This window comes from Corvus kubaryi, unplaced genomic scaffold (genome assembly GCF_017639235.1).
Source record: "Corvus kubaryi isolate FWS band 111438036 unplaced genomic scaffold, C.kubaryi_AGA036_p1.0 36462, whole genome shotgun sequence".
Lineage (NCBI taxonomy): Eukaryota > Metazoa > Chordata > Aves > Passeriformes > Corvidae > Corvus > Corvus kubaryi.
Genome location: NW_024580873.1, coordinates 32,656 through 44,708, shown reverse-complemented (window position 1 = coordinate 44,708; position 12,053 = coordinate 32,656). Strand labels below are relative to the sequence as shown.

Below are 12,053 nucleotides of genomic sequence, written 5' to 3'. Positions count from 1 at the left end.
ATATACCCCAGAGCATTGAGCTTGTAGTGTTGTTGGGTTGTTTTTTTCCCCAACAACCTTGTATTGCACATCTGAAATGATCTCAGTGAATTCTGCAGAACAGGTTTTTTTCTCTGTTGTTGGCAAGACACACAATCTGACAGTGTGGTTGGCATGGGTGATTTCACACACCTCAGGTCACAGGCACTCTCAGAGAGATTGATGTATTTCCTTCACTCAACTGCTTTTTTGTTGTTGTTGTTACTTGTTCTTATTTTGCCAATAAACAAAACAAAAGACAAATAATATTCAGAGTAGTTTCCTTTTGCTGTTCCTCCTTTTCTATTTCCCAAGAAAACCTCCTTATGTATTCTTTTGCTGTTAAGAGCAAAAAAAAATCAAGATGCAGACAGTACAAAACACAATTTATATGGAACTAAAAAAAAATATTGGTGAACACATATGCATTAAAATATAAAACAGATATATGCAAAATACAATTTTATTTATGCAGGTCTAAGAAGCACACTGCCTATGCCCATGGTGATACCAGAAGTCACGTTGCTTTTCTTTATTGTGTCTATTTTATAAAATGTCTATATGTATGCCTATACATATGCAGGGGTGGATCTGTGCAGTTCTCAGTAATGCATACATATCTACTGAGATGCACACATGCATCTATTTTGGGTTTTATGGTATTTTAGGGGTTTTATAATAAATGATACATTTTATTACTACTTACGGAACTGAGCTCTTGTTTCAATTTTCTTACAATTTTAAGTGTCTTTTCTGTTTCCAGTTTCTGGCTTCTGCACAGAACAAAACTGGTCTCCAGAGGTTACTCTCCTTAAAACAGATGAGTGCATAGCAAGAGGAACAAAGCTATTTAATAAATTAATCATAAAAAGACAGCTAATAGTCAGACACTATTAGACAATATGTTTGATTTGGGACACTTTTTCAGTGAGATTGTCAGATTTTTTCATCAAACATTTAAATCCAGCTAAAAGAAGTGAAATACCAAGGTCAGGTTTAAAACTGTTTCATTCAAAATGCAAATGCTGTTTGACCTTCCTGTGCTCTCAGTTTGTATCAGTGCAATTTTATTATATTTGTCTCAGGATGAAGGTGCTGAAAGCCTTGGATTATCTTCCCTTGTATCTTTTGCCCCCTTCTCCCCTCTTTTTTAGTAAGTTTTAAATGAGAGGACATATACTAAGAGATAATTCAAAGGCATACTAAGGAAATTGATGTTGTGTGTCACACACTGGAATTAGAGCTGTAGGAATTATTGCCCTTCACAGACTGTGACAACTTGCACTCACCGCCTTGGGCTTAGCCACCCCATGGTAATTGCATTTGTGTGCCATATTCAGTCCTGCCCAAGATCACCCACTAAGATCATTAGAAAGAGCTCTGTCATCACTCCAAAATGAGGGTCACCACTCTATGGATTGCAGCCTACACCTCTGAAGGTCTAACTGGGCCAAGGCCAGTCCCAGCCACCTTTCATTTTCTCCTTTGGAATCACAGTATCACTGATCCATGCACCACAGAACATTAATGCCTGATTACAGCCCTCCTTGCTGTGTGTTTAAATGATGGGGGAACATTTAAGAAGCTGTGCTTTAGGGTGTTCCAGAGAAGTGTAATTCCTTAAATTCCCACGCAGTGCAATTGTGTGTAAATGGGCAATCCAGCTCTAAATAGTCTTAATTTTACTTGGGAGATGAAATTGTTAGCCTTTGTTTTCAGCTTGCTCTCATTTCAAAACAGATTTTTAAACTAAAGATAGAAACCAAATAAAACCAGGACTAAAAGTATTTTTAACTACCTAAAGGAAGGCGTGACTTTTTTTTTTTAATATTTTAAATGTGTGTCTGCAAAATTTCTGTTTCTTCCAAATTTTTGCCGTTTAAATACTTGTCCCATCCATCCAAACAAAAGACTATCAGTCAATGATCTAAAAGCTGTCCTGAGACAACCAGTTTCTCAGGGCAGAATCTGAGGTATTTATGCAGCAGAACAGTCTCCCCATGAGTGTTAGTTTACAACCAACTGTTCCTACACCATTATTCCCCAAAAGCCTGTGGTTTCAGAGGCTGTCAGCTGATATTTGGGGTTTGTCAAAGCACACATTCCTTGCTGCACTGCAACTCTTTATCCAGGCTAGTCTGATTAAAGCTGTAGTGTGCTTATATTTATACATTTACAGCATTTTGAAATGTTTGAAATAAAATTCAAGCGTCTCCTGGTCAAGAAGAATGGCATATGACCTTTATATACTTTTATATACAAACCTTGGAGAAATGTTTTTTAAACTGCACAAGGAATTAATTCTCAGTCACTTCAGGGTGATGTGTTCCGAGTGAAAGCACTGCCAGACACTGTGTGCATGGGCCACAAAGCACTTCTCAGCTCTAAAAAAGAAAACTTGGGGTGGTTCTCTTTTTTTTTTAACCAAATGGGAATATAGCCCGTGTTGCTACTTTTTTAAAAATTTCCTTTTGCTGAGCCATATTACACACCCAGCATTGTTTCCATATGCTGTTAAATTTCAGGTAGGAATGAGGGGTAGTGGTGGATAAAGCGTGAGATCCCTGGCAGAATCCTTAACATCTGCTCAAATAAAACCAACAGCATCCCGAGATGCACATGCACATTTATCAGCCACGAGATTTGGAAACTGGCCTTGCTCCAGCTGCAAAGGGTCTCATTTGCAAGACTGCTTGCAGTTCTTCACACTCAGCTCTGGAATGGCTCACATAGCAAAGGGGAGAATAAAGCATATGGCCGTGAGAGAGATACAGGGACCAGGAGATAATGGATCTTTGGAAAAAGTGCAGGGGCTTGACGTCTCCCGAGAATGTGGGACATGCAGCAGAATCTCAGTGAGGTGACATGAGGTGTGCAGAAGCCTGAGTGAGTGGCTGTGGAGCTGGAACGAGCCAGTGCTAAATGAGGAAGCAAAGAATTCTGGCAGCGTTTCCTTACAAGACAGTGAATATAGAGCAAGAGATTAAGCTGTTAACATCAGCAGCAGAAAGGCAATTTAGGAAGTCTGACAGTTGGTAGGAGGGCACAGACATTAGTAAAGAAATAGAACAAAAGCAGGTAAATCAAAGGGTTTGTTGTGTTTTTCCCCTGCTCCATTAAAATTCCCTCCCTGCCAGGGCAGCATGCAGCCCCTGAGAGGGCAAGACAGGTGGGACACCAGAGCAAAGCCAGCTGGAGAGCCACCAAGAGAGTTACCAGATACAGAATTTGAATTTTAGAAGCCTTTAATACTTCAGTCTCCAGTTACAGCATGGAAGCTGCTTCCAAGTGGCCCAAGACTGATGTCACTCCATGGATCAGGTGAGAAACACAGAAGCCTTTTCCACCAGCACTGGCCCTCAGCAGTGAGAGCTTTCACCTTCAGGGCATGGGCACCCTTCAGTGCACTTCCCTGTGTGCCACAACATGTCCCCTGGGGGGAAAAGTTCTGCTAGAGTCAGGAAATAAACATGCATCTGCCAGAATGGATGGATGGATGGATGGATGGATGGATGGATGGATGGCAGGCAGGCAGTTGAGACCTGGATATGCAGAAGGGAGTTGCTAAAGGGATCCTCAAAATCTCCCATTTCAACCTTGGGATACCATTTTTTCCCCACAGAAATTCCCATGGAAATGGCTGCTGAAAGGACAATTTTCTTCTGTAAACACCCTCTTTAAAAAGAGAGTGTTGTGTGCAATTTGTCTGAAAGAGAATCAACACAGGCTTTCTCCCAAATCTCCTCAATAAAAGGCAGGAATCTAACAAGAGGGGATGGTGTTACAGATTTTATCCAAATTCTGATGCCAGCTGTTCTTGTCCTTACACAGCTGTCTGCACAGCCATTTTTCCATCTCCTTACTGTTAAAAGGATGACTTCTAACTGAAATGTCCCGTGCGAGCGGGATTCAGATTCACTGGTTCCCTGGGTTTTATGCAGAGACAGAGAAGCACTTGTCGACTCTGCTTGGGCCCAACAAACAGATGGAACCCCACTGTCCCTTGGGGTACAGCTCCAGTTTAACACAGCAATCACAAACAACTTTCTGCACCTAAAGCATTCTCCAAATAAAACAAATCCATCCCAGCTGTGCTACAGCACAGACAGAGGTGAGGCACTCGTTTCTGCCATCATGACCAGCTGGATGGAGTGGATAATGCTCCAAATGACCAAAAACGTTTTTATGGGACACAGATAAATTGTCATCAGAGAGATGAATCGCATAGACTGTGGGAGAAGGAATGCCTAGCAAACATTACATCATTTTGTCACATGTGATCCATCCTCTTCCTCAGGAAAAGATCCATCCTCTTCCTTCAGGAAAAGAAAAGAATTAGTCCTTGTGTTTTTGTTCAGACAGACACACAATGACAGGTTTTGCCATATTGTACCTGTCTATCAATTACTTCTCCTGACACAGTCTGGTTAATATAAGAACATTGTGATGTAAAGTGATCACTTCCTCAATAGCAGCCCTGGATTTTGACTGGCAACAGTACAACAATCAGCCCTTTCTTGCATTCTGGCAGTAACTATTACACATTACTCTTTAAATAAACTACTGTTTAGAAGACCTGCAGTCTGAGCTGACTGGAGCTGTGGACAAGGCAGAGTGGGAGGATGGTTCAGCTGCAATTCTTATTTAAAATGACCATCATTCAGTTAGTTGCACCATCACACTGCCTAAAACTTCCTTCTGCTTCCTTAGAAGAGTCTGATTAGGAATCAGACACAGGATCATTTTGTCTTCTGGGTTTTTTGAGCCTCCAATACCACTTTAGCCAATCTTTAACAGGCTCTCATTTAGTCAGTGCATTTATAGCAGTGATAACAGCACAGGAAACTGCTGTTATCACAGCAGCTCAGAAAACTCCAAGGTTTTCCATTGTTGGATTGTGCTGGTTGGGGGTTTCTTTGGCTGTTTTTAAATACACATTTTTTAGTAATATTTTCTCTCTATTCTGTCTCCAAATCTTCCAACAAATTCTCAGCAAAATTTTCACTGAAATTGAAACATAACAGTAAAATCAACAACGAGATGTTTGGGTATTTTTCTGAGATAGAAGGTGGCTTAAATATAAAAAAATAGAGGATTTTTTTAGATCATTTCTCTGTGGTTTATATATTTTTTTCCATAGTCACCGTGTAATTCTATTTCAGACAGACGCGATGCACTGCTGTGCAGATGTTACCTATGATTGTGAATGACAGCAAGAGGTTTACAGTTCACAAAAATAAAACACAGAGAATGCATCAGGTCCCAGAGGATGCTGACTGACCTTGCTGTCCCTGACAAGCCTTTGCTGGGACCTCTGCACGTGTCCCCTGACCCCACATCTCATCCATCAGCACAGAGGCTGCATTTAAGTGCACTCCTCTCTTGATCCATGCTGCAGGAGTGCTGCTTTTCAGCCCTACCCCTTTTTACTTGTGTGGCATTCTTTCCAGTTCTGTCCTTGGCCAGGTTGTTGGCTGGCCCAGGGCAAACTTGGTTTAGCCCATATCTGCAAGCACAATGTCGTAAGTTGTTTTGTGGGTTGTTTTGCTTGTTTGTTTGTTTGTTTGTTTGGGGGTCAGTTCTGTACCCCTTCACAGTGGTATGTTTAAAACCTTGGTCTTGGACCTATTTTTAGTATCTTCATGGAAGTTTTAGGGCATAGAGAGAGTAAACCTTGTGTGGAAGTTTGGACTAGCAAAATATTGCAGGGCAAGTGTAACTGTGGGAGTTGTGAGCTGCCTTGTCACTCTTTAAAAATAGGCAAGATTGGATCCAAAGTTTGTTTAGAACCTGAGACCCTAAAGGCTTGACTTTAAAGGTTGACTTAAAAGAGAAGTTCAAATGTTGTCGGAGGCTGAGAGTGTGATCTGTGTCCCATCACAGACCTCTTCTATCAACACCAATCTAGGGGTGCCATTCAGCTAAGGTTCAGGATAAGGAAAATACCAGGACCTGCTGATCTAAAAGTGCCTTACAAATTCTGGGATATACCCTGAAGACTGCACCATCCTCATCCTCACCACATGCTGCTGTCTGGGTGGTTCTCTGTGTCCCTGACAACTCTTTTCAAATCTTGAACAGATACAAAAATGCCTAGTGATGAGGTAAGAGGTTTAGTTATTACTTTATCATATCCATAATAACTAACACCTTTTTCAGCATGCAGTGGTGTATCAGTTGAAGTACTGATGTGAAGCTAAGGCAAGAAAATAAAAAAATGCAGCCTACTTTAACTACATTCTTTAAATCCAGGCTCCTCTCACTTTGGAGACTTACAAAATGAACCATCAATCTCAAATTACCACCTCTTTTTCTAACTTGATTTTATGCTATCGAGTATTGGAAAAGCACAGTCATCACAGGTGTTTCTGTGAACATCTCACCCTAAATTTTTCTCAGCTTCTGTAACTAGTTAAGCAGATGTTGTTACTTGGTTTTGGATCAGAGCAATACTCAGTGTAAGAGCAGGGAGAGTAGTTCCTAAACTCTCTTCCAAACAGCAGAGATGTTGAGGTGCAATGAAGCTGGCCTGGCGTGCAAACCCTGAACCCACCCACCAATCCCAAATTTGGTGGCTTTTTGTCTGGTATTCATGGCAGTGTCTGTATTTCATGGCAAAAACTGTGTTTTAGGCTACCTTCCAGACACAACAATAATGGGTCAGGAGCTAAAACTATTCTTGAATTGTGAAGGAATGACAAAAGTTTCATGACCTAATCCCCCCCAGGACTGTTTGACACCAAGGTGTGAAAATTGCGGGAAGCAGCCCACAGGTTATAAGCCTTTGCAGCACCCAGCACAGTCTGAAAATGGAAGCTCAATCTCTCTGTTTACAAAATTAGACAGAGATAGTAAAGTACTTGGGTCTTATGAATCCCAGGAAAAGAATTAGTGTACAGTAAAATTCCCAAAGAAATGAAACTGTTGTCACCAAAATTTTAAAGTTTTTTTCCACTTAAGAATTCGAGTGGGAGGTGTAGGCCATGAGGCACAAAGATAACTGGTCAGATAGGAGGGTTCTCACAGAAGTCTGGCTGAAATGGCAGGTAAAATTTGAGGTTATGTTCTGTCTCTCCAGTGGGCAGGGGGAGAGTGGCCTACAGGGTAGAAATTCTGCTTCACTGAAATCTTAATACTCTAAATTTTGGTTGACTTCTGGATTAAAGACCCCTACCACCTACTGCTTCAAAATTCACCACAAAAGAGAAAAAAAAAATCTGTGGGATTGCTCTATTTTTGTTGAAGTGTGGCAAGAAGAAACTAATGATGAATCAGGATGAAATATGTAGGAGTATTTTATCCAGAAATTGTTAAGAGAGGTGTTTTAGGGACCACTGAAGCTCCTCAAGTCTGCCCTTCAAACAGACAGAAATCCAACACAGGTTTTGCTTTGGGTAGATCAACTTCTTCCAGCAAATGATCCTAATGAGGAGTTTGCTGGGAAGTCTGAGGAACAAGCACCCCTGGGTCCTCACCCTGGCCTCCCACTGAGGAGAAAAAGTCCTGCAGTAGAAAATTCGAATCAGTTTACATTGATTCGAAGCCTGACTTTAATTTCTGTAAAGGCCTGATGTGGCAGAATGACCTTTTTAAAAAATCTCCCTGTGGTTGAACTCTTCACAGGATAATTGCCAGGAAACTGTAGGACAGGCTCTTCAAAAAGTCCCAATTTAGAAATGCTCATTGCTTTCCTACATACTGACTGTGCAGAGCTGTGAAAAATTGAGTTTATATTGAAGCCAACATGGAAGAACTTCAAAGACTTCTCTAAAAAACACTTCTTTTGTTGTTGTTACAAGTGTAAAATGAAGAATGTGGGAAGAGGAAATAAAGAAGCGAGGTTTTCCATACATCTGTGTCCTGTTCCTGAAGGAACTGGATAAGAGATGAACCTTGTGTTTCCCTGGGAGTGATCATTAATGGAATGTTTCTTCTCTGCCTTACTTTCTGCTGCTGCACCATTTTAGGGAGCTGAATCCATGTGAGAGCTGGATCTTCTAGCCACATTTGAGTTTACAAATTCCTGGGTAATAGGAAGAAAAGGGACAAACACAAACACATGGGAGGAGACTCCACAGTGCCACTGAACAGCCCAGGCTACTTCTCTCCTGCAGGCTGGGCACTGCCCACGCCTTGGGAATTTGTATTGGTATTAATATGTCAATGCCAAAGGTCTCTGAGGAGACATGGAACAGCAACGAGAGGTTCACGGTCACTGTCAGTCCTTTGCATGACAAGACCTACAAACAAACAGATAAATTTTCCTCATTCCAGGATCTGAATCCTGTCTGAGGCAGGTCTGGGAGGCCAAGCAGGACTTCACCCCTCCATGGTTCCTCTGCCCTGCTCCTCCCCATTTCTCTGCTGCAGCTCTCCCTGGCAGCAAACCCCAAACAGGAGCTGCAGGTAAGGATTCATCCTGCTTGGTAGTTCAGGGAAACCATGGAAACCATGCAGGGCAGCTGATAAGTTTTCAGAGGCAGCATTCTGCCTTCTAAAGGGATGTAAACACACACCTTGGTCAATTCTTCCACCTGCCACGTGCATGGCACACACAGATTTTCTGTGTACATTTCTACAAGGACCTGCAGCAATGCAAGCTCTGTCTGTATGTTTCGTGGGTGAGGGGTTTTGTGTGTTTTGCGGGAAGACATACATAGTTTTTAGGCTCCTGAGTGAATTCGATTGTGAACCTGGCGGCTGAGAGGGGGTTGAGTATGGAGTAAACCCAGGATCGGTAGATCCGGCTCGGTCGCTCGGGTTTCCAAGGAATCTATCCAGCCTTTCTACGGGACCTACAGCTGCTATGGTTTTTTGAAGGACAATTGCTGTAGGTTTGAGTGATTCTGGAAGGCCTCGAATTAAAGGGGTCATCAGTTCAGGTTTCACAGGTAATTGCATGGGGGATTCATATCCAGGAGTTAATTTCCTTTCATGGATCATTTGCAGACAGGCGGCTTTGTGGACGCTTTCTAGAAGTTGATCGGGGGTACCAACTATAGCTAAAGGGTCTCCCCTTTCTAAAGGATTGAGTCCCCCGGCCCAGAAAGCTGCACGCTGAGTCAGCGACCACGTGCCACGTTGGTCTCCTGTTGTCAAGAAAACTCCATGTCTCCAGTATCCACTGGCCTCCTGTTCAGTTAATTGAATTTGGTCTCCTCCAGTGAGGGACACTCGGAAAACATATTCCGTCTCAGATTCGTGGGGGAGCCGCCCATACTCCTTTTTTAACCTGGCCAATTCAACAGCAGTGTATGGTATTTGTTCAGTGGTTATATGAAGTTCAAAATCTTCATCATTGATATAATTATATTCTGTTTTAATCAGAGGTCTCATACGAGGGCAGCAGTTTTCCCCACAATTTTTTACTAGTATTAGTTCTTTCTGGGGGTAAATTTGGTTAATGTGAGGAGTTTCCTTTTCCTCTGTCTCTTTTGGTGAGTCAGCATTCTTTGAATTACTAAAATATTCCTCTTTTAAAGCAGCCTCTAGCAAATTATTTTTATTCTTCTCTTCATCTAATTGTTTCTGTAAAATCTCCACTAGGTTTTGAAGTGAATCTATGACTGCTTTCTCCTCAGTACATCGCTTTAAGCGATGATCTATAGCTGCCACAAGGCATGCCCCTAAAACAGAGCAGATTATGGTTTTATTTCAGCCAAATTTAAATCTAGTCTCATGTTGTAAAGAACATACTCTATCAGTTACCTTATCCAAATTAAACCAGTTATTTTGAGCCCATTCTTCCCTCCTGGAGAGGGCCGGGCATTGTGTTTTGCTAGCAGAGCATAAAATGTAGCTTTAACTTTTGCTCTGGGGTTTTCAGTCATTTTATGAAGGGATCAAAACCACCACAGGGAGGTAAAAGTTAATTACACACTGTGACACACACAGCTTCGCTGTGTCTCCCTTCACTTCCCTGGGTGGGTGAAGAGACCAAATCTGCCTGGGAGGTACTCCTTAAGTTATTTATGGTTGTCTCTTCACTACACCAAGCAGTCCAAATTCACGCACACACCAAAAAACACAGTTCCCCCTTTTACACTAAGAGATCTTTTGCAAAAAATCTGCAGACAGAGCCCGCAGCTGAGTATGGGGTGCTTTTCACCCAGGCGTGTGCAGTTTGCGGGAAATTCGAGTCACCCCCCTTGCGTTCTAGACACCGCTCACCCTTTTCGGGGTGTCGGGCTGGGTGCGGCTGGAGCGAAATGTCCTTCCCCTATTACAGACTACACACAACCTTGCAACCCCTTCTGTCTGTCAGATCCTGTCCGTGACGCCAGTTTAATGTCAGGATCCGCTAATGCAAGTGGGGGTCGTGATGGTTCGTTTATCGATCTCAGAGTGTAAAAGGAAACGAGAGATCTCAGTTTTAATCAAAACAGTGCACTTTTATTAAGTGCCCACAACACAGTAATGCAATAGAAGAGAGTAAGAGAGAGAGAGAAAAACAAAGAAGAGAGGGGAAAAAAGAGAGGCAATAGCTACCAACAGATGAGACGAAGTCCTCGTGGTCTTCCACCAATAGATTCGTCTTCTTTCCGTGGGCAGATCTCGGACTCGGTTATTTCAGAAAGTCCCTTTATAGTCCTTTTCAGAAGCAAGGGGGCAACTGGCCAAGAGGTTGGGAAATCTACAGCCGTTGTTATGGGGCCCGTTGCTTTGGGAAACAGGTACAGGACAGACGTACAGGACAGGTGTACAGGAGAGGTGTACAGGACAGGTCATTCCTTTCCACTTCAGCGCAGTCTTTCCCGCCTGGGCAGCAGGAATGGCACAGTCCATTGCGACCTGCACTAATTTTCCTCAGGAATGCATACCAGTTCCCAGTGGGCACACCCGTAGGCAACACCTGGCAGACATCCCACCTCAGCAGGGCCAAGACTCCTGTGTTCAGTCTCTGCCCTCGGTGATGATCGTGAGGCAGATGAGGGATCTTCGGACCGTCTCTTACACTTGCTCATCTGATTTGATATTGTAATACATAAGTATTGTGCTGTTCTGTGCTGGCAGCAGCAGAAACGTGTGGAGTTACACAGCGTTTCATGTCTGGTTGTTGTGAATCCTCCTCATCTGATCTTCCTTCAGATGGAATATTTATCTCACATAAAGTGCAGCCAGAAAGAACCAAATTACCTCTGACCAACATAACAGTTGATTTCCCCCCCCCCACATATCTTAGATGGTTTTCACATTGAAAATGTCATTTTGCATAGCAAACAGGGACAGGTTTGCCAGAGTGACCCAAACAGAAAGCTAAGTGCCAGTTCTGGGATTATGGGTTAAGCACTGTGGCCCCAGAGACCCATTCCTGTGACATTAGAAACCCAAATTATTAGGCAATATAGATATTGCATAAAAGACTGTAAACTAGAAATTTTTTCAGAAGGCTGAAGCCTTCTAAAAAACATTGTTTTTCCTGTCTTATAGCCAAATGGTGCAACCAGAGATTTGACACTGAGGAAAGGAGCCTCTGTCACAGGCTTCTCTTCCACTTGTTCATTGTCAGGAGTTGGTGTTTATTTTTATTTGTTTAAGGTTCTTTTTAAAATATGTTTAAATTTTTTAAAAAACTTTTTTTTTCTTTTCTGCTTTTCTTGGTGTTCCACGAAGGACTTTCAAGAGCCAGGATAGGCCCAGATCTCTGTAAAAAGGCTCTGGGATTTCTGGAAGCAGCTGCAGAGCACAGGGAGGACCATGACAGAGCTGCTATTTGCAGGGATTGGAAGGGGATCTGAAACAGACCAAAAAGACATGAAGGGGAAACCAAACCAGAAATATTTAATGCAGATATATCTTAGTAGTGGGGAGAGGAGTAAAAAGGATCAGCAAGAAAAAGCCCATGGACCTCTGTTCCCTGCAGGTGTGGTGCTCATCTTGGTCTGCTCAGAGGAGGGATGGCTCTAACACAACTCTTTGTCATGTGAAATCCTGTGGTTCTTAGTGCATTCTGCTTCAAATATAGTCATGCTTTTTCATTAATCTGCTTTATGTGCAAAATGACTTTTTTTAAGGAATTTTTGTTTTATTTGCTC

General features: G+C 42.4%; 1 protein-coding gene across 1 annotated transcript; it reads right to left on the bottom strand.

Annotated features, from left to right (window-relative positions):
• Positions 1–8,534: 8,534 nt before the first annotated feature.
• LOC121660533 lies at positions 8,535–9,720 on the bottom strand (the record flags this gene model as incomplete). Its single annotated transcript, XM_042019905.1, has 1 exon — positions 8,535–9,720. A coding segment is annotated over exon 1 (820 nt), but the record flags the coding sequence as incomplete, so codon positions are not given.
• Between the last annotated feature and the right edge of the window lie 2,333 nt (positions 9,721–12,053).